This window comes from Chamaea fasciata, unplaced genomic scaffold (genome assembly GCF_029207755.1).
Source record: "Chamaea fasciata isolate MVZ Bird 193981 ecotype frontalis unplaced genomic scaffold, bChaFas1.0.hap1 SCAF_5, whole genome shotgun sequence".
Taxonomy (NCBI): Eukaryota; Metazoa; Chordata; class Aves; order Passeriformes; family Sylviidae; genus Chamaea; species Chamaea fasciata.
The window spans coordinates 54,834,237-54,856,525 of record NW_027094090.1 but is presented as its reverse complement, the minus strand read 5'-3'; the positions used below and the strand labels follow the sequence as shown (position 1 = coordinate 54,856,525).

Below are 22,289 nucleotides of genomic sequence, written 5' to 3'. Positions count from 1 at the left end.
TACACCAGAGTGCAAGTTATTGTAAGGATATTTTAAAAAGTGAATGATAGTGACAAAACATCTTGGTGGGAAACTGTGAAAACATGATACTCCACGCAACATGACTAGAGGAGAAGGATTTTTTTTCCATTTTTTTCACCTCTTGTTTATTTTCCTCTTCCTTTTTGAACAATGTATTATCTTAGTCTTGCTCTATGGATGTAGCACGAGAGTTGTGTGTGCAGAAAGCATCTGAAACCACTTTGTTTCTAGTTTTCTTTCATCCGTTTGGTATTATAAATAACCAAAGAGGATATTGCTTAATCCATAAAACAAAGTGACATCATAATTTATTAATACAGAAGACACAGTTCATTGCTGTTAAATGCCATAAAGAGCTGGAAATGGAGTAGTTTCTCAGAAGGCACTGCCAGTGTTTCGGAGGAAATATTTCCTTGATGCTATATCAGCATGTGTAAGATCCTCTCCGAGTACCTCACTGTTTTGGCTAATCCCAGCTGAGCTGCTCTGCCACATCCAAAGGCAATTTTGGAGGGGATTCCTCCAGTCTCTGACGTCTTTTTTCCACCTGCCCCACTACTCCTAACGCTTTGCTCTTGCTGTCTGCTTCTACGGGAAAGGAAAAAAAAAACCCAAACAGCCCCGTGGTGGGGACAGAGCTGGCTGGACCATTTAAGGTTCTCTCACTGGTGTCTGTGGGGCAGCAGCACAAGCCCACGTGTCCTCAGGGTGTCCCTGTGCCAGCGGGGACACGGAGCTGCACGCATGGAGGAGCGATGCCGTACATCAGGCTGTACACACTTGGCCCCGGGCCAGCAAAGCATTTAAGCACCTGTTTACCCCTAAGCTTTTGAGTAATTCCTCTGGCCTGAGCTAAGCACAAGCTTCCCACAGCCTCCCTGCTTCCCTTGGTCTTCCCCTGCAGGATTTGTGCACCGTGGCCTCGCTGAACTCAGGGCGGCAAGCACAGCCCTGCCACGGGACCACTCAGCACCCACCTCTTCTTGCTCCCTCCTCTTCACAGAGCCAGAATTCAGTCTCTGCAGACCCCAGTCCTGCTGGCACCTGCATGGGTGAGCCCCTTCAGCGTCTGAGAGGCTCTGCCAGGGCTCCCAGCACTGGATTCAGCCACAGAGCAGTTTTTGAGTATTTCAGGAGAAATTCCACCGCTTCTCTTGCTGTGCTGTCTCCAAGCACCAGCCTGAGCCCACATATGGACGAAGTGCAGTGACCACATGTCCACAATAAGACATCCCTCTCTCTTAGGTAACATAATCTTCCTGGTAAGGATAACTTGCAGCCCTGGAAACACCCTCAGCAGATGTTTGCTCCACGCTCTACCACTGGCTGCCCAGAAGCACCGGTCCTCACTGCTGGTCCCTGTCTGCTTCATCATAAACATGCTTAGGTGTGCTTTTGCAATTTCTGGGAAGAGACAGGATCCCTTTTGGCTCCCCAGGACATTAGGTTGTATTTTCATCTGTGTTAATTTCGTACTTCCCCTACACGCAATCGGCTCCCTCCCACCGGGACGCACCAATTTGAAGCGGTTCAGCGGGTGTGTGGAATGAGCACGGTGCTGCGTGGGTGCCCCCAGCCACGCTCTGCCTGCCGGTCACCCCCAGGGCAGCCACGGTGCCAGGAGCTCCTACCTGCCTGCTCCCTGCACGGGCACTGGAGCGTTCCCGGCGCCCTGGGCAGGCAGATTTCCCTGCTGTTCCCCGGCCGGCAGTGCGGAATTCCTGCGCTGCTGTTTGCCCCTTCGGCTCGTCCCCAAGCCCCAGAGGTGGGCTCACACCTGTGGAGCCGTGTGAGCGCGCTCGGCCAGCCCCGTGCGCGCACAGCCGGCGCCTGCACGTTGGCAGTGCGCTACCCCCCTTGCATCCCCCCCTTCTCCGGGCTATATGTGGCATTTCGAAGCTCTGACAATCTGCTTCCAAATGTTTTCCATATTTGTTCAGCCTCCTTGATTCAAATACCAGCAACAACTCAGCCGGCACAAAGCGAAGCTTTGGGGGGCAGAAAACTCACACCCCCACCGGCGGGCGCACATACACACACGCACGTGAAAGCCCCAGGTCCGCCGGAATGGGAAAGGAGGAGAAGAAAGCCCGGCACAGCACGTCCCCGAATGCCCAGAGCCAGACAGGGAAGGCACCCGGAGGGGAGAAAAGCGCCGGCTCGACGCAGGAGTCAGCGATGAAGAAGAAGAAGAAGCAGAAGAAAGCCAAGGGGGATCCCAAAACTGGCCAGGAGGAGGAATCCCACACTTGTTGTGGCTGCCGTTTCCCGCTGCTGTTTGCGTTGCTGCAGCTGGCGTTAGGCACCTCTGTAACAGTGCTGGGCTTCCTTATGGCAGGCATCAGTTCCTCTCTGCTAGTCAGAGACACTCCATATTGGGCTGGGATAATTGTAAGCATAAAGTCTGTTTCTCCATAAAGTGCCTTTGCCAGCATTAATGCAAGCTGCATGACGCTCCACTTTAGACTAACCAACTGCATGCACAACACCATTTGAGTTATGCTAACTATAAATATTCCTGGGATTAAGTGTCTGGCTATACTTTCCCAAGGAAAACTGCTCCTGCAGAATAACACAGCCTTTCATATTCCTCCCTGCAATACCCAACAGACCTGAAATAAAATACGGGGTTGCTGTTCACTGGATGTACGTATTAGCTTGTGCTTTGCAATGAACTCCTGCCGGGTGATGCTGAAAAAAAAAAGAAGTTAATTTCTTATGCTGCCTACCCTCTTTGCCCACCAAACCATAACCATCAGGTTTTGGAAGTGAGAGCATAACTCTGTAACTTGCAGCTTTTAGCTGGGTGAGGAGAGCAATGTCTGTCTCCGGAGCTTCCTTGCTGTGCTGTGCTGGAGAACTGCTGGGGTTTAACACTCTTCCCGCCGCTGCTCCTGACTGCACGTGGCCATGGGGAAGGGGATGGCACTGGTGGAGGTGGCAGGGACAGAGAGCCCTTCCCAGGGCCTGCTGGTGGCTCCTGCCGAGTCACTTTGGAGTGACACGCCAGCCTCGCTGTGTGGGCTGGGGGGGATTGGGCGGAGGGCTGTGTCCTGCTGGGTGTAAATCAGAGGCATCCCTGCTGGGGAAGCCTGGGTTGTTCCCCAACAGCAGCCACCCCTGCAGAGGTGGGGATGGAGTGTCTAGTGCCATCCATGGTGTGACTCTGCTGGCTGTGGACTTGGGGACGTGACGTTTGCCTGTGGAGGGACAGGGTCAGTGATTATGAGCCTGGGATAGGCCATGGATATAATTGAGCATGCAGGTTTCTTCCCTAGGCAGCAGGTTTCAGGAAAATATGTCCTGAAAATATGCCCTGATGTGTTAGCACAGGGTGTTGTGTTCTGGGTGTTGTCAGACTGTAAGAATTCCCAGCAAATAAATTCATGTTTAGGCACTTGGAGAAAAGATTTCTCTAAGCTGTGGGAGCATCTTCTGTGAATGTAATTCGTTGTTAGAAGATTATCTGAGCATCTGAACTGATTGGGGTTTGCTGTGTTAATCCTGCTGGGCATCCCTTCAGAGGGTGGAAGGAGCAGGGCCTGAGCTCCCAGAGGAAGTGCTCCTCTGACTCATCTCTTCATGTTTCTCTTCTGACTGAAGCGGTATCCAAGAGTTTAGTGGTGTTTTGTGGAGCAAGAGCCTGCCCTTGCTTGGAAGAGGAATTTCCTCCTGGGAAGTTTTGGCTGTTACAAACCAGGGGGGAATACAGATGATAAAATAGCAATATGTGGCATGTTCACTCCTCCTGTTTATTTTGAGGGTTATGGAGGTCTGATTATGTCTTTTCCAGACAGCACTGTTGCTATCGCAGGTTTGAAATCGCTTTTTCACTAGAAAAAAAACTGGGGAAAGAGTGAGCTGGACTGAACTAATGTACAGCCAGGGATATAAGAAAAGCCATGAAGCAGCCCCTGGCCCATGTGAATGTCATCAGTGCCCAAACAGCATTCATCTGATACATCCACAAATGGCTGGCCTCCCTTGGGGAGGCCTGAAACCCCACCAAAGTAGCTGCTTTCTGAAAACAGAGCTCTAACCCCTGTTGTTTTTAGCAGCAGCTGCCAGCAGTAGTGACATTTAGATGCCCACACGAGGCAAAGCTCAGGCACTTTCAGAGCTCCCCCCTGAAAATCAGGAATAATTGTCCATGTGCATTCCTGAACTAATTCTCAATTCGGAGCAGGACTCAGCTCTCAGCTGTGGTTGGTGGTCATGTTTTGCACTGGCCAGCCTGGGCAATCCCTGGGGAAACATTTCCTGGGACTGGGGGAGTTTTGGTTGATGTTTCAGGGTGCCCTGGCTGTCGGGAGAAGCAGTGCAGGCTGTGGGCTGCCCCGTGGGGAAGGGTGACTGCACCTACTCTCTGAGTCACAGGGTGACTCTCACCTGGGGGACTCTGGTGACATGGTGAGTCACCAGCACTCTCGAGCGTGTTTTGATTCCTCTCTGGCTCAAAATGGCTTTTGGTGCCTCTCTGTTTACCCTCAGGGTGATGACAGAGACTGTCTGCTGGGGGCACATGGCCAGGCAGGCTCCTGGGCAACCACGCTGCTCTCCTGTACCCTCAGCCCAAAGCAGAAGGGAAGGAGGGCTCTGGCACCAGGTCAGAGGGAAGTGAAAAGGAAACTGGTGCTAGAGAGGAGAGGGTGAAGTGGTGGGGCAGCCCCAGACCTCCCAGTAGCAGAGCCTGTGTGCAGCATTGGCTGTGGTACCACGGAAGCAGTGCAAAGCACGTCTGAGGAGCAAAATGCAGGATGTGCCACCCGGTGCCGCATTTACTTTGTTCCTGTGCTGTGGTGTCTCCATGGAGGGACTTGGTGCCCACTGGGACATCAGGCGGAGATGGCCAGAAGCTGCTGAGCTGGAAATTCCAGGTGTGCAGTCACAGGGTGCTGCTGGTGAGCTGCGGTGGGGACTGAGCTGAGCACTGACCTCTGGAGAGCTGGGGAAAACTGCCCATGAAGAAGAACCCTTGGCTAGGACCTGCATGTGGCTGGATGTCCTGTGGGCTGTTTTTCAGGCTGCATGGAAGGTGTGAGATAAGGGATGGATGACCCATGTACTGCTTGAGAACAAACCTTGTGGCAGAAAGTGATTTCCCAAAACTCATATATTCACACAGAAATGAGCAACAGGACAGAAAGATGTGGTGTAAAATACCAGAGCATATTTGTTTTAGTAGCATCCCACTCAAGTGCTCTTTTTAAAGGACTTGATTAGTATTCTGAATCAAGAACTTAAAAAATCTATTATCGAGACCTTTTTAGCAACATTCGATATAAAGGGTGAAGCTCATTCCCGGTGTTACTCCTTTGGAATTACACCAGGCTGGATTTGACCCCACGGCTGTTAATGCAGGATGACAGAAAAATGAAGGAAAATTGCTAATGTGTTAAATAGACCCTGATTGATTGAAAGTTTTTTTTCTTCTTCTTCTTCTTTATTAGTGGCAAAATGGTGACACCATTCCTTGCTGAAAATCAAGTGCTTCAGTGCATTACCATGAATGGAAAGGAACTGTTTTTAGAGGAGCAGCCAGCAGAAAATGCTAGTGAGGATAACCAGGCAAGGCAGTCTGAATTAAATGGGCTCAAAACCTGACTGTGCAGGTTTGTGAGGCTGGAGCAGGCCAGGGATTGGGTCCACCATCCTGGGGAATAAATGTGGCCAGTGATCCTCTGACAGGGAGTGGAGGAGGGCTCCAAGCCTGCAGGGCTCCCTCCCCAGGGCATCAGCCCTTCCCTTCTGAGCCCCTGCAAAAGGAAACTATGCATCTTGCATTGCACCAAGAGTGTTCCACCATGAAAACAAGTTAAAACCAGTTAAAACCCAGCTAACGCCAAAATGCATTTAGTCCAAAATGCGTGGGGCATGGGTCAGAAAACAAAGGAAAATTTTATGGACAGAAACCATGGAGCCTACAGGATTTATAACTTCTGCTTTGGCTTCAGCAACCTATTACCTGTAAAAAGCCTCTCCGCCATTGCTGAGGACAGGCAGTTAAATGCAGTTAAAGCAGTGAGCATTTGTTTCATTTGCCAGGAGCCAGTTACAGTGAAGGTGCCTAGGTCTGAAGCAGTTGCCCATGAGACCAGTCCTGGGCTCTCCAAACTGCAGGTGGGACTTCCTGGCAGTCTCTTCCTTCTTCCTGCTTTGCAGGAGCTTGGACAAACTCTCCACAAACCCACTCATGAGTGCAGGGCTTTATTTTTTTTCCCTGTGTCTTGCCACTGGCTTGGTGCATAGCTTTGGGCAAGTTACTTAACCTTGCTAAGACTTTGTTATTTCCCCTGCAAAGTGGGGTTAATAGTGGCTATCCGTCACCCCTTGCTTTGAGATCCTGGGATGAAAAGTGTTGCAGAGACAGTAGATATTAATGGTATCCTTTTCATTCTTTTTCATTAGCTTGTGGCCTTTTGACACCCAGAAGAAGTAACGATGTATTTCTCCTTGAAAAACCTACTTTAGATTATTTCCACTGCGATCAAAAGTGGAGAGTATCAGAGTTTTCATGGGCAAGCTCCCTTTTCAGCCCTGTTTTGCAGACTCAGGGAGTTAAGAAAGTTACAGAAGTGCTCATCAGAAATGATTATCCAGGGTATTTATTATTTCTGTCAGGAAGTTATTTTAAATGTATATGTATAGATGTTCATAAAATTAGGACTTTTACAAACATCTAAAAAAATCTGATTCACGAGCAGCTCAAGGCAGCAACTGTGGCTCCAGCTGTCACTGATTATATTGCAAAAAGCACCTCAAAAGATCTGCCATTGGCTGATCCCCAACCCAGAAGCTCTGACACTTCTCCCTTCTCCAGCCCTTCTCCATCTCCCCAGGTGTTTCCCCGGGCCAGAGGGTCCCTGAGCTTTACTCAAGGGGTGGCTGCAGCTTGTGGCTTTTTGGCATCAGCGCTCAAGCATTGGCTTCTCTGCCCTGGTGGAGGTGAGGCTGATGTGGGGCTGTGTAGTGCAAAAGGCAGGCAGACTTTTAACTGAAAAAGCAGCTTAATTTACCTTCATTTACCTGGAGTCAGAAATGTTCAAGACTCTATAACTTTTGCTTGTTTTTAGGGAAACAATTTTCGATTTCTAATAGACGGTGACTCTTAAAACCTGATGCCATCAAAGTAGCCATCAAAAAGTCATGCAGGCATCCATATTTTTTGGTACAGGCTAGCTTCAGTTAGCTATGGGCAAACGGTTTGAGGGAGGACTGCCTTCAGGAAGAGGCTAGTTCTTTTTTACAGCCATGTGTAGCACCAGAGCAGGACTCTTCAGAACCCTCTGCCATTAAATCTCATCCTCTTCCAAGAGTAACTATGCACTGATTAACTGAAATTCACACTCTCGTTTTGCTCAGGTGTAGAGTGGGAAACTTTGATGGGGAGAAATGTTCAAACATTTTGCAGGAATGGTTTGAGAAGGTAACTGCACACTTGAGGTGTGTCTGATACCTGGACAGGGGCTGGTCTAATCCTGGACCCCTCTGTGGCTTAGCCCACAGTTTAACTGCAGAATTCCTGACTGGAATTTGTGCAAAAAGTCCAGGTAAAATTTGGAGAGGGATATCAAACAGGTTTCCCCAGCCTGGGTAGTCTCATGACTATAGAGGTGGTGGCTTTCATAGTCACAGACACACCCCAAACCACGAGTGGTGTTCACGAGTACTCTCAGCCATGCTGCACTTCTCAGGGTGAAAATCATTGCTGGCTCTGTGAAGTCTTAATTTTATTTTTTTGATCCCTCAGGCATTTCTTCAGCCAGAACTGTATTTCTGGTTTAACAGCAGCAATGAACTGCTGCTGCAGCTCCTGGCTGTGTGACTGTAGCCTTTGCTGGGGGAATTAAATCTTACCTTAGCACAAGTGATGAGCAACTGACCCAAACAGCAAAGATCACTATGGAAAACGTAGCATTTCATTTGATTGTGGATGCTCTTGCTGGGTTTTGATGACTTTGCAGGATTTAAGAGAAAGTTGTGGGTCTGCCAGGGGGTGTTACTGCATGGCTTGAAGGGACCTGTAGTAAAGACATCAGTATTTTATTTTGTAGGTGGGGCAGGGATGGGCAGTTATTGTGGGGTTTATGGCTGTTTAAAAGAATGATTTCCTAGATGATGATGGCCTTCGCCTGCAACCACAATATACATGTTTGTCATTATTAATATTATTATAACTTATTATTTCTGGAAGTAACTTATATGCAACTAAACTTCCTTAAATTTGACAACAAGTCCATAAGGCGGTAAAAAAAGAAATTAGGGCATGGTACCTCTATGTTGCAGACTGGCTTCTTTCAAATGTAGCTGTGAGACCCAGGCTGACCTGAGGCTGATGAAAGCTGCCTGCAGCACCCACTTTCATCACAGCTTCCTCAAACCTCATAAACCAAATGAACTTCAGTGCTGCTGTCTGCAAGAGCCTGTAGAGATGTCTGGCACCAGAGGTGATCCAGGTTTATAATGGCAAAGCCAACAGGGACAGGTTCTTTCCTGCATCAAAATCTGTGTCCAGTGGGAGTGTTAGATTTGGTGGATAAAGTGGCTTCTCCAAAGGTGTAGACGGGAGCTGAGCCTTGCCATATCTGATAAGGTGGGAGAACCATCAAGCCAAGTATCACCTGTGAGAGAGAGACAGAAACTCCAGAGACAGCTACAAGAAAACATTCTGTGTCCCTAAAAACAGAAAGATCCCCAGTGTCTCCAAGTGAGCAACTACAAAATAACTTGTCCATAATGGAAATGTCTTCCTAATTCTATAAACAGCAGTTTTCCTCCTGAAGTTTGAGTTTACATTCTTATCAGAGAGAAAGAATCCTCCTGTGGGTTTCAGCAGTGCTGTACGGCATTTCAAGGTGCACCTGTGAAAGGTTTTGTCTTGTCGTGTGTTTGCTTTCTGCCCCTAAAAACGATGGCAGGAGGTTCTCGCTGACAAAGCTCCCATATAAAGAGCTATACTGTGTCTTTGTGAGTGTTTGCAGCATTTGCTTTGTGATGTGACACAGACCCAAGATGCTCCTTAGAGCCAGGTTTTTGTCTCCTGCCTTCATTTCTTGGTGGATGTTCCCAACCCTCCTGCTTTACCAGACCAGATTTTCAGGATGCTCTGGGTAGGAGGTAGTTCGCTAGAGAAAACCACCTATTCTGCATTTGGGCTAAAATTGTAGCAATAACAAAAGGAAAACCAGTTTCACAAGCATACAAGTGAGAGATGGAGACAGATTAGAGCAATCTGTGGTTTTGAAATCTGTCGGAATAAAGAAAACCACATGAATATGTCAGCATGCAAAGATAATGAGTGCAAACCACAGCGGAAATTTGTGCCCTCCGTGTTCATATTCCCCCTAATTACACACAACCTTCCTCATCCCTGCCACGTGGTGCCCTTGTGCTGCTCGTACACCTTGTGCTGAATCCTTGCAGGAGCAGGTGGGATAACATGACAACAGGTTCCTGTCTTCTTTGGGGTGGGAGCAAGCCACCCTAATTTCTTTACCTATTTTGATTGTGGCTTAAAAAACCAATAACTCTTAAGTCACTTTTCAGCCCTGAGGTGTTCCTGCCCAATGGGACTAATGTCTACTGCTTCCCCCAAAAAGAAATACTACGAAAAATTTTGTACAGCCTAAATATTGAAGTTCTTCAGCCAGTGTTAGTAAATAGCTGTTCTCCTGGGTTGTGAACTGGGGGGATTTCACAGAATATGCCTTAAGCAAAATGAAATCTTCACCTTTCCTAAATACTTCTGTATCACATTTGGGTCTTTTTCTAGGCAGCGCTTTCCAAAATTAAATTCTTCCCTTGGATAACCTTTCACGTCACTACCTATTCAGCGAGGGGTGTGTTAGTCCATATGGAAATTTTGAAACAGGATCTTGAAATAAACCTGAGTTGAAATATGCACAGAAATGCAAATTCCTGGATTTCTGGATAACAGTTGACCAGAGCTGATCTAATTAAGTGCCGTCCTGCAGGTCTCAGAGAATCTGTTTTATTTGTGTAACAAATGCACATCGATTGGTGGCAAGCACGTGCTGAAGTGAGTTCAATTGCATTTTATGTTGTGTGCTCAGTCAATAAGGCATGGGAAATGTGTGCTTCACACTGGGATGTGGCAGTGGCTGTTGCAGCACCAGGATCCAGGATTACCTAATGCTGCTCAGCAATCACCATCAACAGCACCTGCCTGCAGCTGTTATAGTTACTTAGAGGCCCCTAAAAAATACTTACCAGTGGATTTTTATATTCTGTTACACTTCACAGGTGTAATTCAAGGCTGATCTATTAATAATGTATAAAATAGCAGCATAGAGCTGTTTCCTATATAAACGTTCCACACTTTAGTTTCCTCCAAGGAGTGAATTTACCTTTAAAGAGCTGAAATGTTAAACATATGTAGGTCATAATTCTCAGCCACGATATTTTTTACTGCTACTTAGAAAAACACACATCTCTGGTTTAAAAAAAAAAAAATTAAAAGTTACTGTATTATTATAAAAGAAATACTTAAGCTTTCCAAAAAATCCTGGCCAAGACTTGCCAGAATCCTGACCCAGTGTAATCCTTTATAAATACCTCTCTACAAATGTGCCTCTTCAAGTGTCCCTGAGTATATTATTTAAATCCCAGAGGACCTTTAGAAAGTGTGTGCAGGAATGGAGCTCCTTTTAACTGATAGCCCTTTGTATGGGAAGCTTTCTGAAGAGGGAGGTCTGATCCTGCCATGTGTGAAGCCAGCAGGAGTTTTGCAAAAGTTGTCCGAGGCACTTGATGGCAGAGAGAAAATTCCAGCCTTGGTCTCTGCCCTTGGAAATGAATGCAGCTCTGTCAGCCTTCTGTGGTTAAATGGAAGGGGAAGGAGGGAGTGGGAACAGTCCCATGATGTCTCATGGCAGTCACCTGGAGGCAAATCTGGCTCTCAGTCCATGCAAGTGTAAATGCCCACTAGTGTAGCTGAAGCAAAGCAAATTTGATTTATTGCTCATAACAAGATCCTTCAGCACCAGATCCTGAAAATACTTAGGTCCTAGCTCTGATGTGAGGAGCCCCTATGATTTATCATGAATTTTGGGGATATGATGTTAAGACAGTGTGTTTAAGGTTTTGTTTTGGGTTTTTTTGGTTCTTGCTGCCGATTCTCTCCTTCAGCCATTACTGGCACTGGGGGAGTTTATCATTTGGATATTATCAGCAATAGGATCTCTTAAGATTTAAGTTTTATGGGCATGTTAAGTGAATTAAAAGATTAATATTACAGTGCAAGGGACCAAGGGCATAGGTGATTAATCCCGAGAAATAAAACATGGTCGAGTCACACAGAAGCACCACAGGGCAAAAAAACCCCAGCACTGAAGGACCTTTGACAACAAAGGTTGTTTTTTCCCCAGACAACCCTGTCAGCTATGGCTGTCAACAATAAAAAGAAAGAAACAAATAAATTGGAGGCCGTGTGTAAGTCACAGGACCAGAATATAAATACACATGACATGGAAAGGAGTAAATAATACTGACGCATTCTTTAGAAATGTTCTCAGGCAATACTTCCTATTCATGTCCCACTGAAATGACACCAAATAAAATTTCATGGGGAAAAGTGTTACTAATCACCCAGGTTCTTGAGAGACATGGCTCTCTGTGTGTTGGGAGGCACTTCTTTGCAGGGCTGCTGGCTTAGGCCTTGCACCAGCATTGCAGATACAGAAAGTTTGATACCTTCTGCAACAGATCGCAAAAGGAGCGTATTTATCCATTACTGTCCAAAAGGACAGTTGGGCATTTTTCACTGCAGGTCAAGCTCCCTGTGGAGCTGGAAATCTGGATATGAGCAGTACTTCCAGGGCATGCAGGTGGGAATGGGGCTGTGACAGAGCCCCGCACTCCTGCAGGCACCTCTGTGACATAGCCCCACCTTGGCAAAGGCAGCTCTCACATGGCTCTGGCCAAAGAGGGCAAATCCCACTGCTCTGGGAAAGCAGAAAGCATCAAATTAATGATGACTCTTCCAAACTTCAGAAATAAAATGGAGGGGGTAAAAAAAAAAAAATCTTGCTGTAGTCACTGAGAATTTAATAGCTGTCATTTATAGCCAAGATGCTCCTAGCAGGGAGGTGAAGACTTGCTCCTGGCCCTGTGTGTAGAGAGGACCTCTGAAAGGACAGTGCCTGATCCCATCCAAAGTCACCACTAAGACTCATCACACCTACAATGGCTTCTAAAGGTGTGATTTGAAAGGTCATTTAATAACATGTGCATGCCATCAAGTCACCTGTTTTTCCAAGGCAGCTCAAACATGCACAGATTCCTCCAAGCATAGCTCCAGCTGCCAACAGCCTCTCCCATACCATACCAGATCCAGCCCCACAGGGAGCCCTCACCTGGTGCCCGGGTATACCCAGAATCTCCATCCAGGGGATGAACTGCCAAAAAGCAGCAGTTTGCTGCTCCTAAGTCCTCCTGTGAGGTTTGCTCGCTGATTCTGCAAAAAGTGGGAGAGGAGAGCACTTGACTGGAGTGTTTAGCACCGTGTGGGGACATACTGTGTTTTCTAAACAGGAAAAAGCAAGTCACATTTATTGAGCTAGTTCCTCAGAGGAGGATCTTCCCTCCTTACCTGGAAAATGCCAACCTGTCAGTATCTGCTGGTGCAGATAAATCCAGAATTAATAATAAAGACAGCTAAATGAATAAACAAGTGTGCAAATACTTTTCCATTACTTTTACCCTTCAGCAATTACTGCCACAGGGCTAAAACAGTTTCAGATTGCAGGGGAGATGGACATCTTCTTTAGTAAGGTGTCCACTCCAGAAGAGGGTGAAAGCCTCTGTAATAAACTCTGCTGCTTCTTACCCAGTGGCAGCCACGGTTTAATGATTTAACACTTGCACGGGTGACATAAAAACCCTGTCAGCACCCAGATCTACATAGGATGGTGCTCTTTGGGCTTGCAAGCCCAACTTCAGAAGCCTTCTGCTTTTTTTTATGTTTTTTTTTTTTTATGGTTTTATGGGCAAAAACTCAACACGCATCCTGGGGGCTGCTGCTTCTTGAGTTATGGTCCTGCAAACACAGAAAGGTGTCCTGGCTTGGGGGAAAAATAATAATTGTTTTGTAGGTTTGGTTTTTTTCTTTTTTTTTTTTTTTTTAACCTTGACACATTTTACATCTCTTCCCTTACAGGTCTGTGTGGTGGCCTTAGTGGGATTTGTTATGCTTTGTATTTCGTACCAACCTGATGAGAAGACATGTGTGCAGTTCACAGTGAAGGTACCTTATCTTTTCTAAACATTTTTTTTTCTTTTATTTGTCATTAAATATAATCAGAAGAGTTGATACAGGGGATATTTTATAGAACACAGGAAAAGAAGTGAAAATACACCTGAAATGCAGAAATTGTTCTCTCTTACTTTCCAGGCAGCCAAGGAAGAAACTTTATCCTACAGCGGGGAAACTAATAACATTTCAAATCAGAACAAGATACCATTTTATTCACCATGTTTTAGAAATACAGACAAAGCTGGAATAATTTGGGAAGTGTTCAGAGAATTTAAATAGATTAAGTGGAGATAGTGAGCAGGGTAGGAAGTAGGGTGGCATAAAATGAGTTCACTTAAACCAAGTTTTAATATTTAATGGGAAAGTACTCAGAAAGCACGGGGACATGCATTCTCCCACAAGGCAAATTCCCATCTGAGCATTGCCCCACCATACCCCACCTTCGTCTCCAAAACTTCTTTGCTGACACTGGTGAGCAACTAGAAGAGCAAGGCTGAGAACGCTTGTTTTTAACACCATTTTTTTTCCTGGGCTATTTTTCCTTATTATTGTAATTTTCGGGGCTCTTAATATTTTGCAGACACATAATAACCGAGAAAAATACCGACGCAAGCGGCAGAAAATAACAGTGATTATTAACTGGAAAAAGGCAGAAGGAAACAAAATGCAAGGAGCAGCTTTTCAAACCATCCATCCTCCCTTAGAAATTAGACCCCGGTGTGTCTTTTGTGTCTTTCTCGAGCTTCTCCCGTACTTAAAGAAAGAAAGGGAGAAGAACAATTGTGCCTGCCCTGTGGCTGCCTCTACATTGTCCCCTGTCACCTTTCCATCCCCAAGGAAGGTTACTGGGCTGGGCGGGGGCTGCCACGCCAGGCTTTTTATTGCCTGCCCCGCTGCCTTAAATTGAATTTGGCATCCAGGCAGGAAGGGAGTCATCCCTCATGTTGGGAACGGCATGTCGGGCTGGGCAGCTCAGATGTCTCTGCCACCCACCCTGACGGTAAGGAATGTGAGCCATCGTTCCCCGCAGGAGAATAGACGTTTTGGAATTGCTCCCGAGGTGATGTAAAATGGGCCATTTCTTGGCACCTGGCAGAATAAGAGCTTAAATATCCCTGGTTCAGTCAATAGCCTATGGACTGTTGCTTACCCAAGGCACCCTCCTCTCCAAAATCCCCCTTCCCAGCATTTCCTATTGCAGCATGCCACAGAACTCCAGCATTGCCTGGCTGTCCACCTCTCCTGTCCCACGTCCCTGCTGGGAGCTGTTATCCCACACTTTGCGATAACAGGACCAATGGCTTCTGTCTGAAGGGCTCATACCTATTTTAACAAAGTAGGAGCTAAAACTCTCCTCCAGGGCTTCGATCACATAGGACTCATCTTCATCTCCAGTATCACTTCTCAAATCTTTGAATTTCAGTTAAAGGCTGTCTCTGAACTAAAACTGAGCATTAGCTATGACAAGGCTGAGGATGCAAGATTGCAGTCATGAGACAGATTGTTCAGAGAGTTGTTCTTTTCTCCTTGAGGGCCTGATGCTTCATCAAGCACTGCAGTTGGGTTCAGCCCAATCTGCTCCAACTGTCCTTACGGGGTCTGGCCCAGGTCCTGCCTTCACACTGGTGGCTGGTTCCCATCAGCCAAGCATCATCCTACAGGAAAATCTTGGCTGAGCTTCCCTGGAGCGCATTAAGCACCCCAAGTTCCCCTGCACAACCCAAGGATCACTGTGAGAGAAGGACCACACACACACACACACACAGAGGCCTGGGGGATTTGGGTCAACCCCCAAGGTGACCCTTTGACCACTGTGAGTGATTCCCTCGGGGTGGAAAACAGTAGACCTGTGCAGTCCTCTCTGCCTTCCTCCCTCTTGGCAGCTGCTTCTTTCATTTCACACTTGCATGAGCCCTGGATCCTGTTAAAGAAGGAGGTGTGAGAACTGCTTTCAGCAGAAGTCCCTTCCCGAGACTGCTGTGGGTACCCACAGCACGCCATGTGTCCCTGAGAAAGGGAGGCCACCCAAAGGGAGGGTGGCTGTGCCCTTCAGGGGGGACAGCAACAGCCAGTGCCACACAGGAAAATCTTGAGCCATCCTGTGGACTTCCTGGTTTCTGTGCTGACATTTGACAGATCACTCCCTGTGGTCCTCCCACGGCACACCCAGCCCACGCCGTGACACACCACAGTTCCTGTTCCCTGCAGGAGCTTGTGCCTGAGCCACCACTGCCCTCAGACAGGGCCTCCTGATCCACCTCTGCAAACCCCTCTGCTTTTGCCTCTGATAACTATGAGAAGCCTTTTCCATGAGGAACTTAATCCATCTTCCTGTTATTTATTTCAATTTAGTCATGGAGGAAAACTATTGCCGTAAATATTGCTAAAATGTCTCTTCCTCATATGAGGAACACGAAGGAGGATGAGCTGCCATGCTCTGACTTCATTGTACACTGTCTCTCCCCACTTCCCTTTTCTCCTTCTATTTAAGCAGTAATTGCAGTGCCTATCTCTCTGAAGCTGTTAAGAAACAGTTTTCCAGTGGCAAGTCCTGGTTCCTGGGCACAGCCCACCACGCAGTTGTATTTGGGATGCTGAAGTTGCCTCCAGGTCTGGCATGTGATTAATCTGCTGATGGAATCTCAGCACTCACTGTCTTGTGCTCCCTCAGAGGCAGTGCTTGCATTTGGCTTACCTTTGGTATTTGGAAACGTGTTCATTTTCAGCAGCTTGCAGAGAGATTCCTCTGCAAACATCTTGTGAGAATAATAAGCTTTTTGGAAATTGCCCTGTGTCCCCCATGCATCTCCCTTCACCTCCAAGGATTATCATAAGAGCTGCCTGTGTATTCAGATCCTGAGATTGCCTTCCCTTTAGGAACACAACAGACAAATTCTCCTTTACTGTACCTGGAGCATAGATTAGGCTGTTGTGTCCTGACTTTGGATAGAAGCTGGCAGCTAAATAAAATACCTGCCAAGGGAGAATCAGGCACATGGTGTAGTCTTGGCTTAGTATCTCATCTGTTAGGGAGGCCTGATTCTGTCTTCTGCTGGGGCGAATCCAGGGACTTCCACCAGGACTTCTATATCACAAAACAACCAGCATTTGTCCATTTTCGGTTTTTCCCATCGAACACATTTGCACCATCTTTGAAATCAATGCCATTGGCTTATGAATTACCACATCTTGGTTGGGAGGGGGTCCAGCAGTCAGCAGCACTCCATCTTCTGTATGCTTCACATGAGGAGGTGGCCCCATTTTCCAGCTTCACCTTTCCCACAGACCCTTCCCTTGAAAGCTGCGGGGGCAAAGTAATTGTGTTTAATATGAGCCACCCTCATTTTGAAGCTGCCCTTGGTTTAAGGCCACAGGGGAAGTCATTAAATTTAATAGCAGCCAAGTCTTGGAAAGTAAGATCTTTCAGTAAGAATTTGGTGATGTGAGGGGGAAATGTACATAGTGCTTCAGGACCTGCAATAATCCCAATTTTTTTTCAAGCTGGCAGCCAAACAGAAGATTGATTCACACTGTAGATATAAGACAAATACACCAGGAGTGTGAATTTTATCAAGTCATGCATACTTGGAGTTTCAAGGTCATAAAAAATGCTTTTATATTGATATTTTACTTGCAGTATTGAGGTTAAGAGAGAGAAAGAGAGCGAGAAGCTGCTGTTTAAAATAACAGATTCCCAACCATGCCATGTGTCTGACAGATAAGATGCCAAGGAAAATAAATGTTTTTACAGTGCTGAACAGAACCAAAAAATGCAATTTTGGCTAAACACAGAACATGATTTTAATATACATTCACACATATTTTGTACGCAGTGCAGCAACTGCCAGTTCCAGCTATCAAAAGCAAAGGGAAGTCCATATGTGCTGGTATCCAAAGCTCTCAGGTGAATCCCGGAGCGTCAAAGGCTCTGACTTGCTGCCAGTTTCCATGTGTTTGTGGGGGTGGACTCTGCAGAGCTACCCTTGATAAAAGCCAGGCTATTTTTAAGCTGCCACTGTTGTGAGGAGCAGTGGAGGTGACGAGCAGACCCTTGTCCTTCTCACGCTGTAGCACTGGGAAAAGAAAGGTGCTTGCTGCCCTTTCATGCCTGTGAAAGGCTTCCCCGTGTTTATGGGACAGGTTTTGGAAGCAGACTGAGCACAGCACACACTTTCTTGTGGAGATCTGCATTCCCATTCCACAGTGGGACCTGGAAAGCAAACGGGCTGGCTGCATCCACAGGGCCACAAGCAGGAGATCAGCCACCCCACTGCCTGATTTGCAAGTATAAATCAGATTTATTTCGGCATGCAAATTGAGAATAACACATGAGCAAAGTCTCAAAAACACCTACAGCTCAGCACAGCCTGGGGTAAGATGGCAGCCCAAGGCTCAGTCTGCTCAGCTCTGCTTCCAGGCACTAATTTGTCTCAGCTGGTGACCATGAGTCCTGTCAATGCAGGTAGGACAGGAGAGAAAAATGCTCCCTCCCTCTCTATAAAGCTTCTTGATGTATAGACACTCCAGTTCCCTGGTGCTCTCCCTAGGCCTCAAAATTGCAAGGCAATGCTCTGTATAAAACATGCAAGGCAAGTTCTTGAGATGACCTGCTGAACTTCTCATCATAATGAGCCTTGCAGTTGTTGAAGCACCCAATCTCCAGACAGTACATTGTGGGTATGAATTCCCTGCAAAGTACATGTGCTGCATTCCTTGTGTGTTCCTCAACCTCTATGAAGCTGGGAAAAGGGGGTTTTATCTCTTTTTTTATTCCCTTTCTTTCAGCTGCTATATTTTCTCCTGAGTGCCCTGGCTCTGGTTGCCTGTGTTTTGGCGGTGGCCTTTGCTGCACACCACTACTTGCAGCTGACCAAGTTCACCTGTGACACCATCCAGGAGTCCTGCCAGTGCAAACTGGACACTGCAGACCCCCTCGGCCGGACCTTCGTGTACCGGGACGCGGCCGACTGCGGCAGCCTGAGCAGCATGCTCGGCCTGTACCTCCTCCTGCAGATGGCTCTCAACCTGGTGGCAGCCCTGGTGTGCCTCCTGACGTGCTTCGTGATGTGGAAGCACCGCTACCAGGTCTTCTACGTGGGCGTTCGCTTCCAGCCTCTCACGGCCGCCGAAGGCCAGAGGCAGCAAGTGTAGGGTCGGGGCTGGCAGGGCTTGTGGCCGGAGGTGGGAACTGCAACCGCGGGCCCCGCGGAGGGACGGGCGCTTGGAAGGGTTTTCATGAGGAAAAACGCTCACACGGCTTTAATGAATATATTTTTCCAGTCGTTTTAGGAGCATTTTTGTATGGCTGCGCTTGAGAAAAGGCCTCTTGTGAGATTAGCTAGAGGTCACAGAGTCCTAAAGATGCAGCTGTACAAATGCTCCCCAAAGAGAATCTTTAATAGCCATAGATAAAATCATTGGGAACTCATCTGCAGGGCTACAGCCATTACAAAATAGGGTCCATTTCCCTCTTGCCTTCAGAGAAGCTATGCCAATTTCTACCAGATAGCGATCTGATCCAAACTGCTTCATTATATCAGTGGGAACATGCTTAGGGAATATATCGTATCTTGGTGCTCTGGGTGTAATCCACGCTAACCTGATGGGAATTTAACATTCAGGAAAGTAATGAGGGAGGTCAAGACCTCTTCCAATGCAGGTTGAGACCAACACCAAAGTGAATATATTGATGGCTGCCATATAAAATATACATACAACTTTTCAGAGTGATTAATGACATAGGCTACCTAACCCAATTACTAATAAACAACAAATACGAGTGAGTTCACTGAAGGTTCTTTGGTGGGCCCTGCTTGAGACCCCAGGCAGATTTCTGATGTTTGGGAGAAAAGATCAGTTTAAGGAACCTTGAGTTGCACTCCTAAAGTAGAGGGACCCTAAATCACTAGTCATGTTGAAAACTATGTCCATATTGCTCTAATTGCAGGCTGACAAACCCGGATTTTAGCCAGTTCCACCAATTATACTCCAATCACAAAAGGCCAAATGCATTTTTGGTGTAACTCCTCTGAAGACAATCAGCCTTACACACCAGCAGTGGAGTTGGGCCAACAGCCCTGAAAGATACATCCCTGCAACAATGAATGTTTTTAAAATGGGGTGGAGGGAGGGAAGCAAGAAGAGACTGCCAGTCTCCCAAAGACATTTTTGATAATGATGAGGGCAACAGGATAATGATTTCTTAATGAGGATGGAAAAACAAAGCATATTCAAGCAGTGCTTTTTCACCCTGAAAGTGCAGCTCTAGAGTGCTTTACATATTATTAGCCTTATACCAAGACAACCACACTGGTTTGTCCCTTGAACTGCCATTTCCATTTGCACAGCACGGACATCTAAATTTAGGAGCAATTCCTAATTGGCAGCGTTTGGCACTGTCTCCTGATCCATATCTGTGCAAGAGCAAGCCAGCTGGTGCTCACACCCTGCCATGACGAGGGATTTCCCGATCCCAGCCATAACAAGGATGTCTCTGAGGTGGGGTGGAGCAATCACATGCCAGAAAATTGTGCCATAATCATTAGCTAGGAGGAAGCAAATGAAATTTATATAAGGCTTCAAAGAAAGAAACAGGCAACTTTCTGCAACAAAAATAGTCATCAGGAAGTTAAAAACCCAGACTGGCAAACACCTAGTTCTCTAAGGAGCTGTAATCCTACCAAAAAAACTGTCTTCCATATGATGATCACACATCACCCAGGAACTAGACCATCAAGCCTCCAGGGTGAGAAGATCACAGCACAGTGAGGTCTCCTGTGGTTCACCCAGAGCACTGCTTGGGTGTAGGGGCTGTAGTTTTAGTCATGGAAAGTGCCTCTGAGGAAGACATAGCATCACCAAGGTGCTCTCTTGCCAAGCCACAAAGCGAGGAGCTGTAGAACATGAGGGGGTTTGAGATCTGCTTTCAAATGACCTTTTTTATTGCACCTAGAAGTAACAACCACTCATAAGCCTGGCTGCAGGGCACATTTCCAAGGGTGCCCGTGTCACCACCCATCCAAAGACCTCAGTCTGCCTCCCAGGCACTGCTGGGGCAAGCTGAGACAGGAGAGGAGCAGGATGGAGGGCTGGTGATGTCAGACTCATCCTTGGGGCCATCCATGCAGATCAGGCAGGAACCAGCCCATCTCCCACGGCTCTGGTGGAATGTGCTGCCAGCAGTGCTCACAGACCTGTGCCAGGGCCATCCTGCCTGGAGATGGGTACACAGAGGTCCCTCTCACCTTATGGTGAGCTCAGGTTTGCCCCGCATCCCACACACGCCTCCAGCTGTGCTCTCTGTGGAAGCTCAGGGCAGAGGATGGAGGATGTACCTGCACGGCCCTCAGTGCACCTGCCCCTCCCTCCAGCCAAAAATGTGGGATTCTCTCTCCACACAGAGGATAACAAGAAGCTGGAAAGGGATGAAAGGGAGTCTGAATGACAGCTGAGCTTTGGGGCCTCCTCCCACCCTCACCACTGCACCCATGGCTGGCACAACAAGAGGAAGGCTCTGCTGGCAGAGCAGGGTATGCTTCCCCCCCTCGCCCATCCCAAACGTCCCTGCTGTTCAGGGGAACAACAGGGTGTGCGGCACTCCAGCCCTGCCTCAGCGGCATTTCCACCAGAGCTGCCCTTTGTCTCCTTAATGCTCTGACCTCTGCCTCACCCACATGTTTTCACTCCCTGTCTCCCATCGCCTCCCAGGTGCTGGGCTCCCGGAGGCTGTGGGATGGGGCTGGGCAGGCGGTGCCTGGCCTCTGCCTGCTCACCCCTGGGCTGAGATTTGCTGGGGCTGCTCTGGAGCACGGCAGACGCAGCGGGGATGATCACAGAGCTGCTGTAAATGCCTTCGGCGTGTCGGCGGGGAGGAGAAGGGAGGTCTGGATAACAGAGCCTGCTCCACTTAACAAGCTGTGCACCTCCGTATCAGCTCACCCTCCACTTCCAGACACAAATTCGGTTTGCTAAGCAGCACGATGCAGCTTAACCCTTTGCTCTGGAAGAAAGCAATAATAATCATGTATTCTGTTGGTGGTTTTTATACTCAATGAATAAATACGGGGCATTTCGATCTATTTCCTTTTCATGTATCTCAAGAGCATTAAACAAGAACGGGAGAGATGGAGAAACAGACGCAGAAGGTTTAGGAACTAGTTTCCCCCTGGGTATGGTTTTACAATGTGTATTTTGCTTGGATTAAGAATTTTGGAAAGTACTAATTAAAGGATTTTCACCTACCACAGCATATCCAGACACCTCCCAGCTTTTTCCCAGTGTCAGAGTCCACGTGGACTGCACCAGGAAAAAGACTGGGACTAAAAGGCCTGGAAAGGGCAGAGGTGCTGAAGAAGAAAACAATTTTTTATAAGCCTAGGAAATTTATCTTTTAGGTGAATTCCACAGAAAGGGGTAGGGTTAAACCTCTACGGACACACAGAATTTGTGAAGGGCTCGATGTAATTTACTCTCACAAACCCAGGTGTGATTCTCATTTGCAACCTGGCCACTTTACACTGTTTTCCCAGTGTAAAGGGGTTGTAAAGACGGCATCAATCATCTTTACACCTACTTTATGGCCATTTTACACAGCTAAAAGGGCCCTTTGTGTAAATGAGAACTCAAGCCCTAGAGAATTTAATAGAGAGGAGATCCTTTCTATAGACTGCGCTAGACCCTCTAATAGGGTCTATTACTGGGATATAACTCTCCGCTGGATTTTATAGCTTGGCTTGGAGATCATCAGTCTCGATTAAATTCAGTTCTGCAGAACTTTTCCAAAGGCCATAACCCTCTGGTGTCATGCCTGCTCCTCCACCCTGAACACACACAGAGTGATGGTGTTGCATGGATAACTGCTTGGCTTTTTCAAAGGAGAAGCAGCAGCTACCACTTTCCTCTGGCTCTGAGGCATTTTCATGTCGTGCTATGCAAATACCAAAGCAACAATAACGGCAGCGAAAAGGGAACCGAGACGCGGCGCCTCGCGGGGAGC

At 47.3% G+C, this 22,289-nt stretch overlaps 1 protein-coding gene across 1 annotated transcript; it reads left to right on the top strand.

The window, feature by feature from the left end:
• Positions 1-1,961: 1,961 nt before the first annotated feature.
• SSPN (sarcospan) lies at positions 1,962-19,077 on the top strand. Its single transcript, XM_066183752.1, has 3 exons — positions 1,962-2,412; positions 13,199-13,285; positions 18,080-19,077. The coding sequence occupies exons 1-3, from the start codon at positions 2,089-2,091 to the stop codon at positions 18,443-18,445; spliced, it is 777 nt and encodes a 258-aa protein (XP_066039849.1). The 5' UTR covers positions 1,962-2,088; the 3' UTR covers positions 18,446-19,077.
• The last annotated feature ends 3,212 nt before the right edge of the window (positions 19,078-22,289 follow it).

Coding starts and splice junctions, on each gene's coding strand:
- SSPN (XM_066183752.1), top strand. CDS start 2,089: ATGGGAAAGGAGGAGAAGAAAGCCCGGCACAGCACGTCCCCGAATGCC. Junction 2,413..13,198: donor CATATTGGGCTGGGATAATT/GTAAGCATAAAG, acceptor CTTCCCTTACAG/GTCTGTGTGGTGGCCTTAGT. Junction 13,286..18,079: donor GTGTGCAGTTCACAGTGAAG/GTACCTTATCTT, acceptor CCTTTCTTTCAG/CTGCTATATTTTCTCCTGAG.